This window comes from Lutra lutra, chromosome 3, assembly GCF_902655055.1.
Source record: "Lutra lutra chromosome 3, mLutLut1.2, whole genome shotgun sequence".
Classification (NCBI taxonomy): domain Eukaryota; kingdom Metazoa; phylum Chordata; class Mammalia; order Carnivora; family Mustelidae; genus Lutra; species Lutra lutra.
This window is the reverse complement of record NC_062280.1, coordinates 28,837,057-28,856,352: the sequence shown is the minus strand read 5'-3', so window position 1 is coordinate 28,856,352 and position 19,296 is coordinate 28,837,057. Positions and strand designations below refer to the sequence as shown.

At 38.4% G+C, this 19,296-nt stretch overlaps 1 protein-coding gene across 4 annotated transcripts in view; it reads left to right on the top strand.

Annotated features, from left to right (window-relative positions):
- The window catches only part of USP37 (ubiquitin specific peptidase 37), an 86,350-nt gene that overhangs the window by 29,541 nt on the left and 37,513 nt on the right, over positions 1 to 19,296 (top strand). For all 4 annotated transcript variants that reach the window (XM_047721037.1, XM_047721036.1, XM_047721035.1 and 1 more), the window contains 4 exons: positions 7,489 to 7,650; positions 14,332 to 14,463; positions 14,624 to 14,747; positions 15,412 to 15,602. In XM_047721037.1, coding sequence (XP_047576993.1) covers positions 7,489 to 7,650; positions 14,332 to 14,463; positions 14,624 to 14,747; positions 15,412 to 15,602 — 609 coding nt within the window. The remainder of the gene's footprint in view (positions 1 to 7,488; positions 7,651 to 14,331; positions 14,464 to 14,623; positions 14,748 to 15,411; positions 15,603 to 19,296) is intronic.

Here is a 19,296-nt window from a genome sequence, read left to right as displayed (position 1 = left end):
AGAATATTGAATTAAGGGGGTAGGCTGTCCATTATGGTCTAAGAGAATACTTTAAAATAACAAAATTGATGAGAATCAGAGACCCATGACATTTTAGTTAGACAGTACTCTGGAAATGTTTTAATTTTCAGATGTTTCTTTAAAAAAATTTTTTTTTTTATGTTTATCAACAAATGAATAAACTGTGAGGTCTAGGGAGATTTGTACTGAGGCCATAGGTTGTGACTGGCAAAGTGATCACATTCTAGACAGTGTATTTTCCATCATGCCAAGTGATGAACATACTAAGATCTCTCCTAAGGCATTTTTGAGCTGCCTTCGTTGCCTGTGTATTCGTTAAGCTACTACCAAAAGTTGAGACATTTTCTTTAAAAAAACAAGTTGTGGGGCGCCTGGGTGGCTCAGTGGGTTGGGCCGCTGCCTTCGGCTCAGGTCATGATCCCAGGTCCTGGGTTCGAGCTCCACATCGGGCTTTCTCCTCAGCAGGGAGCCTGCTTCCTCCTCTCTCTCTGCCTGCCTCTCTGCTTACTTGTGATTTCTCTCTGTCAAATAAATAAATAAAAAAAAAAATCTTTAAAAAAAAAAAAAAAAAAAAAAAAAAACAAGTTGTACACATTTTTACAATTAGTATCTTTTACTGAAAAAGGCTGCTCAGAAATTTAACTGCTGATCCTATAGATAAAGTTTAATTTTTTTTTTGAGACTTACTGAATATAAATATATAAGACAACTGCTGAGTACTTGTGAAGAAGGTATGATCTTGGAATGTAGTCCAGAGGGGCAGTGGTAAATATAAAAAGGTAAGTGTAATGGTGATGTATAATAGATAGGCTATAAAATGACCTATGGATACTTTGTTTTTTAGTAGCATTTCATTCAAAGTAGTTAAAAAAGAAAAACCTCAAATGATTGAGGTGAAGTAAAGAATTTGATACTGTGTTTTTAGGTATATTCAGTCGTGGGTGGTATTTCACTTTATAACTGCACTGGTAACTAAGTTATTTGGATTTAAGAGAAAGATATATATCTGCTTATTAGAAGATTCTTAGTGGTGCCTGGGTGTCTCATTCAGTTAAGTGGCTGCCTTCCGCTCAGGTCATAATCCCAGCATCCTGGGATCAAGCCCCACATAGGGCTCCTTGCATAGCAGAGAGCCTGCTTGCTTCTGTACCTCTGCCGGTGGCTCTCTCTACTTGCATTCTCTCACTACCTCTCTGTCAAATAAATAAAATCTTTTTTAAAAAATTAAACTAAAAAATAAAAAAACTTAAAGGAATCCAAGTTTTTACAAAAACTAAATTTAGTTTGTAAATAATGAAATGTACAAATTTCCCCTCAAAATAATAGAATTCACTGCACATCAGGTTGGCTAAGGGAAAGAAATTTTTTTTAATGCAAAGCTTTGTTCAAAGATGAAGTGAAAATTTCCAAATCAATGAGAAAAAACTGATACTGAGTAAAGACTGAAGTCATAGGGCACATGGAAAACAGACTAGAGTCAAGTGTTTAGGAAACCAGCATGAGATAGGGAACTGAACATGACCCCAGGCCAGAATTTGGTTTCTTATATAAAGCTACAAATTCAGAATTGCTCTCTGTGCTAATAAGCCAAGGCAAAACACTTGGGTTTGGAACCATAAATGTGCTGCTTGCCTAATGCTCCCTAAGCAGAGTGCAGATACACAGAAATGGGAATTTCAGTGACTGGCATTTGTGTTACCTGCATAGGGGCAGGAGTTCTGAATCTCTGAAGTCCCATGCAGCTTAGAGGTCCATACTGTGGCAACTACTAAATAAGTTAGGAGTGCCTGATTGTGGAATGCAACACAGAAAGTGTTTAGTGTGCAGTGAAATGAGGAGAGTTATGTTGGGCTCCATGGTGTATCCTCCATGTCTTTTTTTTTTTTTAAGATTTATTTTAGAGAAAGCACATGAGCCAGGTAGCGGGGGAGGGAGAGCAGAGGGAGAGAGACACTCTTAAGCAGATTCACCATTGAGCACAGAGCTGGATGTAGGGCTCTATCTGACAACCATGAGATGATGACCTGAGCTGAAACCTAGAGTCACAGGCTTAGCCAACTAAGCCACCCAGGCACCCCTATCTTTCATGTCTTAATAGCATTTTGGAGAAAATAAGGCCAAGGAACATAAAGACAAGGAATTTGTCAGACAAACAATGGATGAAAGTGATGAAAGTCCACACAGTGAAAAGCTTTAGCAAATACCAAACAGCAGGTACTTAAAAAAAAAAAAAAAAAAAAAAAATCCACATTGTAGATGAAATTTTAAAAGCTCCTTGAAGGAAAATACATCATTTATAAAGGGAAAGGAGTTGACATTTGCAACAACAGAAACGGAAGACACTGGAGTAATAGCATAAAAGAATTCTATACCCAGCCAAGCTAAAATTCAAGAGTGCAGACAAATAATGCTGTTTTTAGATACAGAGACAGTTTATTCTGCAAGAAGCAAACTGAACAAAGGAAGGAATGAAAATATCAGCAAAAAAATTATAAAAGCATATTTAAATATCTAAATACTTTTAAAATTCTTTTGTATAATTAATAAGTGCATATGGTAGAAACTTTAGAAGTTGCAGGGTACGTACAGTGGAAAGTAAATCTCCCTTTCTATTTTAATTCCTAGTTGTTTATTTTTCCAGAGGCAAATACTATTACTAATATCCATTAGGGATTATTTTATACATCTAAATAGTTTGATAGTTTTTATAAAATGAGGATACAATAGGCTTGAAAGCAAAAAACTTAATAAAATATTAGACAATAAGGAGAAGTATAGGAGTGGGGTAGAGTGTAGGGCAATTAATACATTTTAAGTTACTTTTGAGAACTCAAGTAACACATATTAAAAAGTTAAAGGTAACTTCCACTTCTGGCCAAGATGAAGTAAGAGGAACCAGATTTGCCCTCCTTCATGAAGCAACTGAGGACCTGGACAAAATGCATGAAATATTACGGGTCTCATGACATTGGACGTGAGGCAATGAAGGACAGTAATCCATGAGAGATGGGAAACAAATGACATTAGCCTTATGACTGCCCCACGTTGCTTCTTGGAGAAAGTTCCCAGGCTGCCATGTAAGAAGGGGGAACCAAGCAGAGCCCTGTGCTCTTCCTGAGTTGAGGAGATGGAACTAGGAGTTGTGGGAGGCCAAGGCATCTGGAATTCACAGAAGAGAGACGAGAGGGGATAACTGCACAGAGCAAGAATGGCAGAGATCTGCAGAGGGTCCCCCTTGAGTATTTGGTTGACTGCTGATCAGCTTATACAGGTGAGAAAACTAGCCAAGGCCTGGGAAGGAAGCACCCACAGGATCTAAGGGAATAATACTTGAAGTTCACATAAAGCCAGACATCATTCCTTTTCCTGATAGCAGGAGTTTGCGTGCTAAGAAAGGTCTTGTCTTGTTGGAAAGGAAATCTATCCCTGAACTAACTGCTGCTCTGTTCCCATATAAGAAACCTTAAAAGGAAAGACCCCAAAATAACATACTGTTTCCAGGTAACCTAACCACATCTCAGAGCAGAATTCCAGAATGTTTATAGAAATCAAAAATATCTAGCACCCAATAAGATAAAATTTTCCATGTTTGACGTCCAAGGAAACATACTAGGCAGACAAGCAGAAAAATACAATTCACATGGAGGAGAAAAATTAATAAATACTCAGAAACGACAAAGGTGATAGAATTAGTACACGGATATTAAAAGTTACTAATCCAAAAAAAAAATTAAGGTTACTAGTCCAAATCAGTCATGACATTAAATATAAATACAAAGTGTTCCAGTTAAAGAGAAAGACTGGAAGGGGGGGGGGGGGAAGAAAGACTGGACTTTATTTATTTATTTATTTTTTTAGATTTTATTTGTTTATTGGACAGAGAGAGATCACAAGTAGGCAGAGAGGCAGGCAGAGAGAGAGAGAGAGGAGGAAGCAGGCTCCCTACCAAGGAAAGAGCCCGATGTGGGGCTCGATCCCAGGACCCTGGGATCATGACCCGAGCCGAAGGCAGAGGCTTTAACCCTCTGAGCCACCCAGGCGCCCCAGAAAGACTGGACTTTAAAGGAAGAAAAATAATCTATATTCTATTTAAAAGAAACAATTACAATATAAAGATGAAAAAAGATGGAAGCAAATACACCTTGCGGTGTGTAGTAATGCACAGTAAGAGATAAAACTAATAGAAAGCTAATGATAAACTTTAGGGTAAGGACACCTAGCTGGTTCAGTCAGTAGAGCATGTGACCCTTAATCTTGGATTTGTGAGTACCAGACCTGCATTGAGTGTAGAGATTACTTACAAATAAAATCTTAAAAAAAGAAAGTCTAGGGAGATTAAAGACTAAAGTAGGAGGAAGATGAGAATTAAAAGTTTTAGGAGAGGGGCTCCTGGGTTGTTCAGTTAAGTGTCTGCCTTTGGCTCAGCTTATGATCCCAAGGTCCTGGAATCAATGCAGGAGCCCTGCATTGGGCTCCCTACCAGCAGGGAGCCTGTTTCTCCCTATCCCGCTCCCTGCTTGTGCTCTCTGTCAAATAAATAAATAAAAATCTTAAAAAAAAAAAAAAAAAACTTCTAGAGGAAAATATTCTGTGACTTTACATTACAGAATTATAAAATTAATTCTTAAGACACAAAAATTGAAACCATAGGGCAGTGGCCAGGCAGCCCAGCTTTGCAAAGAGGCTCTAGTTGCGCTGTGGCCTGCCACCAGGATGCCCAAGAGGGAGGTCAGCTCTGGGGTTGGGGGGGTGCCAAGGAGGCAGCAGAGGAGGAGAAACCTGCTAAACAAAGCCAGAAAAAGGCAGTAGGAAAGGACAAACCTTCAGACCAAAAAAAAAGTTGAAACAAAGGGAGAAAAGGGAAGCAAAGTGAAACAGGCTAAAGTGGCTAACCAGTAAACAAAAGACTTACCTGCAGAAAACACAAACTGGGGCCTCTGGGTGGCTTATTTAGTTAAACATCGCCTTTGGCTCTGGTTGTGAGCCCAGGGTTCTGGGATTGAGCCCTATGTTGGGCTCCCTGCTCAGTGGGGGTCCTCCTTCTCCCTCTTTGTAGCTCCCTCTGCTTGGGCGCTCTCTCTCTCTCTCTCAAATAAATAATTAAAAGCTTTTTTAAAAAAGAAAGAAAATGGAGAAGCTAAAAATGAGGAGCGTCCAGCCTCAGATGAAGCAGGAGAGAAAGCCACATCTGATTAATAACCATAAACCATGTCTTATCAGTGGTCCCTTTCTCCCTTCTTGTATGATCTAGAGAAAGATTTTTATCAATTATATTATAAATGCAAGTTTTTTAGTAGCTCTAGAAACATATTTAAGGAGGAAATCCCACCACATCCCATTTTTTTAAGTGTATTTTTTTTAAGAGGTTAAATCATTTGCTAATTGTTTCTTGGTACAGCCAGAAAGTAGTGGGATATCAAATATGGGAGGCTTTGATTGTCTTGGGTGTCAGCTTAACATTTCCTAGATGGGATACTTTTTCTAACCCATAATACCAAGCATACTAAATGGCAGTTTGGAGTTAGTCATGCATTTAATAGGTCATGAACATTTTAAATTACTCTTTCCCCATATTTTTGGTAGAATTTTTTCCTAAAGAAAACCACTTTTTTTTTTTTTAAAGATTTTATTTATTTATTTGACAGAGAGAAATCACAAGTAGGCAGAGAGGCAGGCAGAGAGAGAGGAGGAAGCAGGCTCCCCGCTGAACAGAAAGCCCGACGCGGGGCTCGAACCCAGGACCTGGGATCATGACCTGAGCCGAAGGCAGCGGCTCAACCCACTGAGCCACCCAGGCGCCCCAAGAAAACCACTTCTTGATCCTGGCTCCCCGTGTCAGAATTTTGTACACTCTGTAACATCTTGGTCCTGGCAGTCCAGTTTTCCTAGTAACCTTGTTAATGTGCTGTGCAAGATTGAAAATTTGAGTATGTAGAGTATATGATATTAAATTGCAAATTAGTGGGACTTAACAGTGTAACAGCATGTCACCTTTTGAAGCTATTGATACTTGGTAAGAAAAATTATCACATATTAATTATCATAAATTGGTACTTGATTAAGGAAAATTTGCCTTCAAATTTTAAGCTGGAAGGTCACTGGAAGAAATTTTATTTTTTTTATTTATTTATTTTTTTAAAAGATTTTATTTATTTATTTGTCAGAGAGAGAGAGGGAGAGAGAGCGAGCACAGGCAGACAGAATGGCAGGCAGAGGCAGAGGGAGAAGCAGGCTCCCTGCCAAGCAAGGAGTCTGATGTGGGACTCGATCCCAGGACGCTGGGATCATGACCTGGGCTGAAGGCAGCTGCTCAACCAACTGAGCCACCCAGGCGTCCCGAGAAATTTTATAAAATAATTAACAACTACATGATTTTTTAGATTTTTGGTACATACACTAAGAATTGTGTACAAATTGAAATGTCTACTGCTCCTCAGAACAACCAGTAGAAAGTGAATTCTGAAAGAAAAAAAAAAAACATAAAAGGTTGATTAAAAACTGTGTAAAGGCTTAAAACTTAAAACATATGCAGGACTCCTGCGTGGCTTAGTCGGGTAAGCGTTGCCTTCAGCTCAGGTTGTGATGCCAGTGTCCTGGGATCAAGCCCCACAGCCTGCTCCCTGCTCAGCAAGGGAGCCTGCTTCTCCCTTTTCCTTTGCCTGCCACTCCCCCTGCTTGCGCTCTCTGTCAAATAAGTAAAAATCTTAAAAAAAAAAACAAAAAAAAAACCTTAGAACATATAATAGACAAAGGATTAGAATATGAAATACATGGAAAACTACAAATCATTAAGAACCCAATATAAAACTAAGGGTACACAGAAGCAGTTCAGAGAATAACAAACAGTTGTAAAAATACGTTCAACTTCAGCAGTAATCAGGAATATGCAAAATAGAACAACAGTGAGATCAGTTTCACTCATTAATGGAAACCATGTGAAATGGTAGTTCACTGTTAGTGGAAATGAAAATTGGTACAGTGTTTTTGGAAAACAATTACAAGGTCTCAGAAAAGTAAAAATTAAAAATGCTTACTTCTCGCACTTTCACTTCTAAGCATATAAACTAAAGGAAGTTCTCCAGGAGATGATGTAAAAGAGTATTTTTGTGTCGTTATTTGTAATAGGAAAAAAATAACTGCCTAAATGTTTTTAAGACTAGGAAAACTGATGTATCACATCCATTAAGTGACTAAAAGTAAATAGCAAATTAGAACTATATTATAGTTTTTCTCAAGTCATGAATAACGATAGGTTAAGTAGGTATCGTATCATATGCCTCTTCAGCTGTCTATTGACAGACTTGCTAATTTACACTTGGGGAGTTTTTCCGGAGGTGACCATTATTACTGATATTTCTTCAAGTTTAGAATTTTTTTTTTCCCAGATACTGACTTCTCTGAATCTGCTAGGGGAAAAAATAGCATGCAAAATTGTTTTGCTTATGCACTATCTGTTCTTTTTTATAGGACTAATGTTTCAAGCCAAACTCCCTCTGCCAAAAGAAGTTTGGGATTTCTTCCTCAACCAGCTCCTCTTTCTGTTAAAAAACTGAGGTGTAACCAGGATTACACTGGCTGGAACAAGCCAAGAGTGCCCCTTTCCTCTCACCAACAACAGCAACTGCAGGGGTAGGTAAATTCTTTATAGTTTGCTTTCTTTTTATTAAGTCATTAACTGAAGTATATTCTGCTTGATGTCAAAAAAATGATTAAAGGAGGGGTGCCTGGGTGGCTCAGTGGGTTAAAACCTCTGCCTTCAGCTCAGGTCATGATCTCAGGGTCCCGGGATCGAGCCCTGCATCAGGCTCTCTGCTTAGCAGGTAGCCTTCTTCCTCCTCTCTCTGCCTGCCTCACTGCCTACTTGTAATCTCTGTCAAATAAATAAATAAAATCTTTTTTTAAAAAAAATGATGAAAGGAGTCATATTAATTATAGTTCTCAAATATGCACTCACTTATTAAAGATTCATCACACCATAAGTAATGATAACTCCATTATCTAGTCTCCAATTTTTGAACGTTGAAAAAAAGTGCTTGTATAGACCATACTAATCATTAAGTAGAAAAGGCGTATTCTCCAATCACATACACTTCGTCATACTCCTGAGATACTTCAACACTATTTTATGTATAACCTCCCCATCCCCTTCATACTAAAATTTTATTAAATACATAAAGATATCATAATTAATAACTAATGATAATAGTAGCAGCCTTACCTGAAGTGTTTGTTATATGACAAATACTGTGTGCTAAGTGTTTAAATAGATTTTTTTCTTTAAATCCTCACAGCCCCACTGTGAGCTAGATGTATCAAAAATCTGCTTTCACAAATGAAGTAACCAAGGCTTAGAAAAGTTAACTTTCTTGGGCGCCTGGGTGGCTCAGTGGGTTAAGCCGCTGCCATCGGCTCAGGTCATGATCTCAGGGTCCTGGGATCGAGTTCTGCATCGGGCTCTCTGCTCAGCAGGGAGCCTGCTTCCTCCTCTCTCTCTCTGCTTGCCTCTCTGTCTACTTGTGATCTCTCTCTGTCAAATAAATAAATAAAATCTTTAAAAAAATAAAATAAAATAAAAAAAGTTAACTTTCTCAAGGTGATACAGTCAGTGATACAACAGTAGTAAATCTAGTCAGTTGGACTTCACTTGCATTCTTTTTATTTTTTTTAAGATTTTATTTATTTATTTTTAAAGAAAGAAAGAGTGGACATGCATGAGCAGGGGGAGGAGCAGAGGGAAAGGGAAAGAGGGAATCTCAAACAGACTCCACACTGAGTCCAGAGCCTGGCGCAGAGCTTGATTTCATACCCTGAGATCGATCAATCATGACTGAGCCAAAAAAAAAGCTGAATGTTCAACTGACTGAGCCACCCAGGCTCCCCTCCACTTGCATTCTTAACCACTTTGCTCTATTCTCTCTTCCCTAATTTTATCACTCCACATTAATCATGGGTCATGAGTTTGAGCCCTATTAAGCATAGAGTTTGCGTAAAAATTTTTTTATAATATGTATATATATATGTATATGTATATATACACACACATACCCGTGTGTGTGTTTTTCTGTGTGTGTGTGTGTATTTTTTTAAGATTTTATTTATTTATTTGACAGAGACACAGCAAGAGGGAACAGAAGCTGCGGGGGTGGGAGAGGGAGAAGCAGGCTTCCCATTGAGCAGGGAGCCCAATGCAGGGCTCAGTCCCAGGTGCCCCCTTCCTCATATATTAATACATAACCTTCAACCATGTTAGTACACATTTAGATTTCCCTTTACAATCCAGGCTAGAATGAACATTCTCATATACATATCTTTAAAAATTTTTTTTTTTTTTAAAGATTTTTATTTATTTATTTGTCAGAGAGAGAGAGGGAGAGAGAGCGAGCACAGGCAGACAGAATGGCAGGCAGAGGCAGAGGGAGAAGCAGGCTCCCTGATGAGCAAGGAGCCCGATGTGGGACTCGATCCCAGGACGCTGGGATCATGACCTGGGCCGAAGGCAGCTGCTTAACTAACTGAGCCACCCAGGCGTCCCTCTTTTTAAAAATTTATTGAAACTTTTCTATAGGATAAATTCTTGGAAGTGTATTTTCATTTAGATTAAAGGAAGGCACTTTGAAATGTTTTATTACCAAATTGCTCTCCTCAAACTATCAGCTTGTTTTCAGTATTACTCAAATTACTGTTTTTGTACCAGCTTTAAGGTTATTTTTTTTACTTGAATGAGTGACCTCTTCCAATTTGGCTTATCCATTATAATATATATGCTTAATGTCTTAGCATATAACATAAAATTTGCAGTGAAACTATTTCACTTTATTCTCTGCTTACCTGTTTCTTTTCTCTGAGCTCTTTTTTTTTTTTAGAGAGACTAAGTGCATGCACATGCAAGCAGTGGGGAGAGGTAGAGAATCATAAGCAGCCTCAAAGCCTGATAGGAGGCTCGATCTCACGACCCTGAGATCATCACCTATGCAGAAATCAAGAGTCAGACATTTAACCGACTGAGTCACCCAGGCAACACAATAGGCAAGATGTTTAAATAAATTGCAGAGAGAAAAACAGTTGTAAAATAATAGCTGAATATGATCAGTACTCCACCTTCAATAATGGATAGAATATGTAAGCAGAAAAATCAATAAGAAAATATAGGATTTCAGCAACACTCTAAGTTTCCTAGATCTTATGGATGTATATAGAACACTCCACCCCGCAACAACACAATACACATTCTTCTCAAATGGACATGAAACATTCTCTAGGAGAGACCATATGTTAGGCCACAAAATAAGTTTCAATTTTAAAGGTTTGAAATCATCTAAAGTTTCTTTTTGAACCACAATAAAATGAAGCTGGAAATCAGTTACAGATGGAAAACTGGAAATACGTAGAAATTAAATAACACACTCTTAACCAGTAATGTCAAAGAAGAAATCACAAGGGAAATTTAAAAATATTTAGAGATGAATGAAAACTCTAGCGGCATGCCAGAATTGATGGGATGCAGCAGAAGCAGTGCTCAGAGGGATATCAATAGTAGGAAACACCTACATTAAAAAAGAAATGGTGAGGCTGTGAAGAAGATAGAACCCTTGGACTTTGCTGGTGGGAATGTAAAATGGTGCAGCTGCTATGGATATAGTATAGCAGTTCCTCAAAGAATTAAAAGTAGAATGACCATACAATCCAGCAAGCCTGTTTCTGGGTATATATCCAAAAGAACTGAGAGCAGTGACTTGAACAGATATTTATATATCCATGTCTCACCTAAAGGTGAAGGCAGCCCAAGTGTCCAGTGCATGAGTAAATAAACTAAATGTGTTTTATACATGTAAGGGAATACTATTTAGCTTTATTTAACCAGTTTTTTAAAAAAGATTTCAATTATTTATTTGAAAGAGAGAGAACACAAGCAGGGGAAGCAGCAGAGGCAGAGGGAGAAGCAGGCTTCCTGACCAGCAAGGATCCTGATTCGGTACTTGATCCCAGGACCCTGGGATCACAACCTAAGCCAAAGGCAGACAGTCAACTGACTGAGCCACCGAGGTGCCCACTGTTTAGCTTTAAATAGGAAAGAAATTCTGACACATGGTACAATATGGATGAAACTTAAAGACGGGCTAAGTGAAATAAGCTGGTCACCAAAGGACAAAACTGTATGATTTCACCTACATGAATTACTCACAATAGTCAGATTCATGGAGTCAGAAAGTAGAGTGGTGATTGCCAAGGGGAGGGCAATAGGGAATTATTGTTAATTGGGTACAATAATTCAATTCCAGAAAATGGAACAGTTCTGGAGATTGATAGTGGTGATAGCTGTACAATATTGTGAGTGTACTTGATGGATCTGAAACCGTGTACCTTAAAATAGTGGAGCGCCTGCTGGCTCATTCAGTAGGGCATGCACGTGACTCGTGATCTCTGCGTCATGAGTTTGAGCCCTATTCAGCATAGAGTTTGCTTAAAATTTTTTTTATAAAAATGGTTAAATGGTAAATTGTATGTGTATTTTATCATGATTTTAAAAAAATGACCTCAAATCAATAACCTAACTTTACACCTTAAGGAAGTAGAACAAGAAGACCAAACTAAACCCAAAAGTTATCAGAAGGAAGATTAGAGAGAAATAAAATAGGGACTAGAAATACAAGAGAAGTACAAAAATCAACAAAGTTGATTCTTTGAAAAGATCAACAAACCTTTATCTAAACTGATAAAAAGAGAATATTCACATAACTAAAATCAGAAACAGAAGTTAGTATATTACCACCAACCTTACCAAAGTAAGAAGGATTTTAAGACAATACTATGATTTCACCACCAAATTAGATAACTGGATGAAATGGGCAGATTTCTAGAAACAAGGGAAAATTGTGCAGCTCTGAAAAAGTATAAAAAGTTGAAGAAGGTATATGAACTCAAAGCCAAAATGAGATACCATTTTACACTCACTGAGATGGCTATAATTTTAAAAAAGAAACCTGAAAATAACAAAGTATGTGTTTAATTAAAAAAGTCACTAAAGAGTATACACTGTATAGCATTCTATCTTTTGTTTTTTATGAAAAAAAGGAGAAATAATAAAATACATGTTTGCTTATATGTATAAACTTTCAAATATATAAAATGGAATATGTTAAAGTGTAATATTATATTTAATATTTCATGTGTTTGAATTATAATATTTTAATCTGAATTTTGTGTATTACATAAAATATATAGATACTTCACTTTTTAAAATTTTAAGTTGCTGTGTCCCCAAGTTCACTGGTGTTTTCTTCAGTGTTTAATCTGCTGGTAATCTCATTCAATAATATTTTCATCTGTTGTGTTTTCCACCTCTAAAATTAATTTGGGGCTCTTCTTTTGTATCTTCTGTTTCTTTCCTTTAAAGGTTTAATGTTTTCCTTTGTACCTGTCATCACCTGAAGCATATTTATAGTAGCTGTTTTAATATCTGCAGTTGGGTTTAATTATTCTGAGACATGTGTTTAAGCTCTTTAGTGTCAAATCTAGAGAGGACTTTATTCTAAGACTAATTTAATTCCTTTTCTAAATCATGGCTCCTCTGGGATTTCTAGTAATGTCCTATGAGTAATGTCCTAAGTCTCTCCACTCTGGTGGGAACTCAAACAATTTTGGGTCCTGCATGACCTCTGGGAATTATTCTGCTAATAGCTTCCCAGTAATCATTCTTTTTCTTGAAGTTCTTCACTGGTGTCATGGGGTTTTACCGCAAGAATGCACAGGCTGGTATTCAGCCGAATACTCAACAGACTGCGTATTTCTGGAGTTCTTTGTACAGCTCCCTCCTCTCAGATACTCTGTCCCAGAAATCTTAGCAGCCTCAGCCTATCAAACTCCAGTTTCTTTCAACTCAGTACAGCATGATTTCTAGGCTCTGTTTGGGTACCCCTCCCTGGACAGAGTTCACAAACTGCCTGCAGCCAGAAACCCTGCATAATGGATGTACGCACACCGTTTGTTTCCCTTCTCTTAAGGATCATAGTCTTGGTGCTGCCTATTGTTAAGTGTTTTGTCCACTGTTTTTTTTTTTTTTTTCATTGTCCATGATAGGAGGATAATTCCAGACCCAGATACTTTCTCATAGTCTGAAGTGGAAGTTCTCCAGGGTATTCAAAATTGACATCGCCAGTGATCAGCACAGGAATATCATGTACCTTTGAGTGTGATACCCTTGGAAGGACACAGTATCACTGTGTCACTATGTGTTTTTCCAGCCTGAACTGAATCTCTTCATGAAGAAATAGCAAACCCAACATGAGGAACAGTCCATTAAAAACCAGTGGTGGGGTGGGGGAGGTTGTATTCTTCGCAAATGTCAATGTATGTTAGATAAGAGCATATCGGCATTAAATTTTATAAAGCTGCTAACTTTGCTTTGATTATATAAGAGAATCTTCTTGTTCTTGTGAAATACACCGTGAAGTATTTAGGGCTGAAGGGCTGTGATCTATGTAACTTACTTTCATGTGGTTCAGGAGGAATACAGGGAGAGGTGCATTAAATGGTAAAGCGTATAGTACAGAAGATTAACTGTTGGTGAATATGGATAAAGAATATTCTTGTGCAACTTTTTTGAGAGTTTGGGATTTTTTTTTTTAAGATTTTATTTATTTATTTGACAGACAGAGATTACAAGTAGGCAGAGAGGCAGGCAGAGAGAGAGGAGGAAGCAGGCTCCCTGCAGAGCAGAGAGCCTGATGCGGGGCTCGATCCCAGGGCCCTGGGATCATGACCCAAGCCAAAGGCAGAGGCTTTAACCCACTGAGCCACCCAGGTGCCCCAAGGGAATATTTTTAAATAAAAGTTTTTTTTTAAAGTTTGCTTTAGAAAAGTGGCAATACCCATTAAACCTAAACACATATATCCTATGACCCAGCTGTTCTACTTCTGGGGATATACAAAAGAGAAATGAGTTAAGTTATATCTCAGGGAAAAAATTAAAATTATAAACAAGAACAAATAGCTCTTTGGATAAGTCCCCAGTTATTTTTAGCTTTCATTTGAAAATGTATAATTTCCCTTATTATAATCTTATAATCCAGTGGTTCTCAAAGTATGGTCCCTAGACCAACAGCATCAGTATCAACTGGAGTCCTGTTAGAAATGCACAGTTTTGCACTCTCTCTGTCTAGATCTATAGTTTCTATTTGGGGCCGAGTGATATGTATTTTAACAAGCCCTCCATGTGATTCTGATGTGTGCTGTACTGGAGAACCCCCTACTTTAATGAACATATGTCAGGAACTACTGTAATCTTCAACAGTACTATTTTTTCATTTTCAGCTTCTCCAATTTGGGAAATACCTGCTATATGAATGCTATCTTACAATCTCTTTTTTCACTTCAATCATTTGCAAATGACTTGCTTAAGCAAGGTATCCCATGGAAGAAAATTCCACTCAATGCACTTATCAGGTAATTGTTACATTCTTACTAAGTAACCTTTTACCTTATTGATTATGGAGTAGCAGAGTTATAGACACTGAAAAGTTTTATGTGCCATTGCTAACAGTCTTTAAAATATGCTAACCAAACTTCTGTAAAATAACACCAAACTTGTCTCTTCTTTTAACAGACGCTTTGCACACTTGCTTGTTAAAAAAGATATCTGTAATTCAGAGACCAAAAAAGATTTACTCAAGAAGGTTAAAAATGCCATTTCCGCTACAGCAGAGAGATTCTCTGGTTATATGCAGAATGTGAGTACTAATTGTTTTTAAACATTTTTGAGATAAAGGAAATTGAAATGATACCAGTGTATTATCTAATTTCCATTTAAAAATGAGATTTGTGTACGTGTGTTCATCACAGGTTGAAAGAACTGAGGACTTACGTTAAGGGTTAATAAGACTCTTCTGTGTATTTTACCATATTTGGAAAATACAAATCTCATTTGCCATAATAGGAGCTTAGGCTCTTTTAGCTACAAAGGCTATTTTAGAAAAAAATACTTTATCTTAAAGGAGTGATTCATTTATACATTCATGCTAATCCAACTGGTAGTTAAGAATATAAAATCTGTCCTTTTTTTTTTAATGTTTCTTTAAATTCAGTTCAGTTAACATATAGTGTTGTCTTTGTAATAAGACACTATGTGTTGTGTGTGTAATACAACATGCAACACTATACAATAATATAGTGCATTCTTAGTTTCAGAGGTAAAATTAGGTGATTCACCAGGTGCAGTGTCATTTAGTCTTATTCACAAAATATGTACCCCCAGATTGTTAGAGTAAATCTGACCTTTTTCACATATGGTACTGACCTCCAAGTGCTTTAGTTGTGTAAGTCACAGTGTTAGCAAGCTATCACTGTGATAGGAAATGTTCTGATTTTATGATTAAAGATATTGTGCCTTCTTAGGATGCTCATGAATTTTTAAGTCAGTGCTTAGACCAGCTGAAAGAGGACATGGAAAAGTTAAATAAAACTTGGAAGACCGAACCTGTTCCTGGAGAAGAAAATTCGTCAGATATTTCAGCCGCCAGAGTGTACACCTGCCCTGTTATTACTAACTTGGAGTTTGAGGTTCAGCACTCCATCATCTGTAAAGCGTAAGTAGCCTCTAAGAAAACTCTCCGTCCTTTTAATTCTTTATGGCAAGTGATCAAAATTCTTTTAGAAGGTTTTAATTCTTCCTTTCTTTGTCATAAGGCCACATAAATGCATAGATTCTACCAAACATCTCTATAGTCCAGGTTTTGTTGTTTTTTTTTTAAAGGCAAATTTTACTCTTTTTTTTTTTTTAAAGATTTTATTTATTTATTTGTCAGAGAGAGCAAGAGAGAGCAAGAGAGAGAGAGCACGCCCACAAGCAGGCAGAGTGGCAGGCAGAGAAGCAGGTTCCCTGCCGAGCAAGGAGCCGGATGTGGGACTAGATCCTGGGACCTTGGGATCATGACCCGAGCTGAAGGCAGCGGCTTAACTAACTGAGCCACCCAGGCGTCCCAAAAAGTCCACATCTTATAAATGTAGTCCATCTCCTAAAAGCTGGAGAGCCCACCAGCAGCTAATAGCTAGTTATTTTTTCCTTTTCTTCTAACATACTTTACCAACAAATTTGTTCAGGTTAGGCAAAGTTTTAATTATTGTTACTTAATTGTGGGGGTGCCAACCACATTTTTTTTTATGGGAAAATTTCAGTGGTCCCTGACAGAAATGGCTACAGGCAGCACAAGAAGCAAGAAGGCCGCATCAAAGTAGCGGCTGCTGTCCTGTGCCAGCGGCATCAGTCAGGCCGTCCCCTTACGCAGCACCCAGATATTGGGTGGATGTTTGAGGTGTGTGCACTGTGCGTGAAGTGACATAGCACATGGGATGTTAGATACTCCAGGCGGGTAGACTGAGCAGCGGCCCAAGAGTGTGGCGAGTCTGGGTGGCAGCAAGACACTGTGAGGCCACAGCAGCAGTGGTACAACCACCTCCTTAAAGACCTTGCTTTTGTTGCTTCATTAGCAATTTTCTTTAAGACAGTTTCTTAAACACAAAATAGGTTTTGGCTCTCGGAAGATCACATACACCTCAGATTGTAATTTCCATTGTTTAGCCTCTGTCCTATCTCACTATAGGTTAGTTTGGCCAATTTGCCAAGTGTACTTATTTTTTTAAACTGTTGTAGTTTAAGATTTTATTTATTTGTCAGAGAGAGAGGGAGAGAGAGCAAGCACAGGCAGACAGAATGGCAGGCAGAGGCAGAGGGAGAAGCAGGCTCCTGCTGAGCAAGGAGCCCGATGCGGGACTCAATCCCAGGACACTGGAATCATGACCTGAGCCGAAGGCAGCTGCTAAACCAACTGAGCCACCCAGGCGTCCCAAAACTGTTGTAGTTTAAATGGAATGTAGTTTAAATGCTGTAGTTTAAATTGTTTTCAATTACTTTATAAGGTATTTTGGTATGGCAGTATATTATTGAATATGAAGAATTCTCCATTCAAAGAACTTAAATTATCTAAAACTAAGTGGAATTCTCCATAAAACCTTTTGCAGTCTTCCCTAGCTCAGTAATAAATCTCAGTAATAACAGTTCCATACTCAGAGCTTATCAGCCAAAAACCTGGTGTGTTTCTTAACTCTTCTCTTTATCTTGCATCCCTCCATCTCATATGTCAGGAAATCCTTTCAGCTCTTCCTTCAGAGTATATCCCAGGATCTGACCTCTTGCCACCATTCTGATCAAAGCCACCATCATCTCTTGCCTGGATTGTTGGAATACCTTCTAAACTGGTCTCTGTGTTTCTATCCTGTCTCTCTCTTTAGTCTTTTTTGAACACATTAGCCAAAGTGATCCATTTAAAGTGGAAGTTAGATCATGTTAGCCCTCTCCTCCTTAACCTATAAAAGCTGAATTTCTTACTGTAATATGCAAAATCCTGTTTGATCTGTTTTTTAGCAGCTTCTCTTCCCCCAGTTAACTCTAGCTTGATCTCCTGCTACTCTTGGCCTTCCTCATTCTGTTCCTACCAAATTAACTTCCTTTCTTTATTTTTTTTTAATGCCAGATCCTGGTACCTAATGACCTTTTCACTTACTCGTCCCTTTATCTCAGAATCTCTTTCCCCATATTCCCCTCCATATCTTTATGTAAAAGCCATTTGCTCAGCAACTCATTTTCTAGACATTTACCCTATTTAAATTCCAACCATCTACTCTGATCTTTCACTATTTTTTTCCCTTAGCACTTATCACTATCACTTTAACATACCATACATATTAATTATATGGTTGGGTTTTTTTTTTTTTTTTAAGATTTTATTTATTTATTTTGAGAGATACAGATAGTGGGGGTGGTGGTGGGAACAGGAGCACGGAGACAGAGAAGCAGGCTCCTTGCTGAGCAGGAAGCCCAGCACTGGGCTCCATCCCAGGACCCTGAGATCGTGCCCTGAGCCAAAGGCAGACACAACCATCTGAGCCACCCAGGCACCCCTACTTATATGTTTTTTTACTGTCTTTTCCCTCCAATATAGCTTTGTGCAGTGAGGTATTTTATCTTGAGTTTGTTCATTGCTGTAACCCCAGTGCTACTAGAACAGTTTCTGGCATATAGGAGGCATGTTTACTGATGCCTAAGAAATTGCCCAAATTCATCAGCTCAAAACAGTATTTATTAACTCAGTTCCATAGGTCAGAAGTCTAGGTAGGGTGTGGCCAATTTCTCTGCTCATGGTGTCAGAAGACTGAAGTCAAGGTATTGCTTATTCTCATCTGGATCCCCCTCCACAGTCATTAAAGGTGTGGGCAGGATTTCGTTCCTTACGATTGTGGTACTGAACTCCCCATTTTCTTCCCAGCTGTTAGCTGCAACTACTCATTTACAAAAGGCTGTCTGTAGGTTCATGCTCTATGGCTTACAGAGGCAGTTCACAGCAGTCCTGTTGCTTTTCTTTCAGGTCAGCAGTACATGTCTGAGTTTGAATCCCTGACTTCCTCTGTTTGAGACCTCTAGACCCAGATTTAAAGAGCTCAAGTGATTGTCTGACCACTCAGATAATCTCCTTTTTTTAAATCAACTCAAGATTAGTAACATTAATCATATCTGCAAAATCCCTTTGTCTTAAAGCAACTTGATCATGGGAATAAAAGCTCATCATGGTCACAAGTTCTCTTTAAAGGGGATGGAATTAGGGGCACCTGGGTGGCTCAGTGGGTTAAGCCTCTGCTTTCCTCTCAGATCATGATCTCAGGGTCCTGGGATCGAGCCACATGTCAGGCTCTCTGTTCGGCGGAGAGACTGCTTCCCCCTCTCTCTCGCCTGCCTCTCTGCCTACTTGAGATCTCTGTCAAAAAATAAATAACATTTGGGGCGCCTGGATGGCTCAGTGGGCTAAAGCCTCTGCCTTCGGCTCAGGTCATGATCCCAGGGTCCTGGGGTCGAGCCCCGCGTTGGGCTCTCTGCTCAGTGGGGAGCCTGCTTCCCCCTCTCTCTTGGCCTGCCTCTCTGCCTGCTTGTGATCTCTGTCTGTCAGATAAATAAATAAAATCTTTAAAAAAATAAATAACATTTAAAAATTTTAAAAAAAATTTAAAAAGGGGATGGAATTATACAAAGGATAAGGGTCATCTTAGAATTCTGCCTGTCAGAGGCACTCAAATATTTGCTGAATGAAGGATATATTTTGAAGATCTCCAGTCTTCAACTGGGGCAGGAGATTGAATATTACTAAAAATGCTGCTATACAGAGAGAAGGAAAAACATCAACTAAAACTATTTTTAAAAAACAGAATTTGCTTCCAGATAAGTACAGTGTT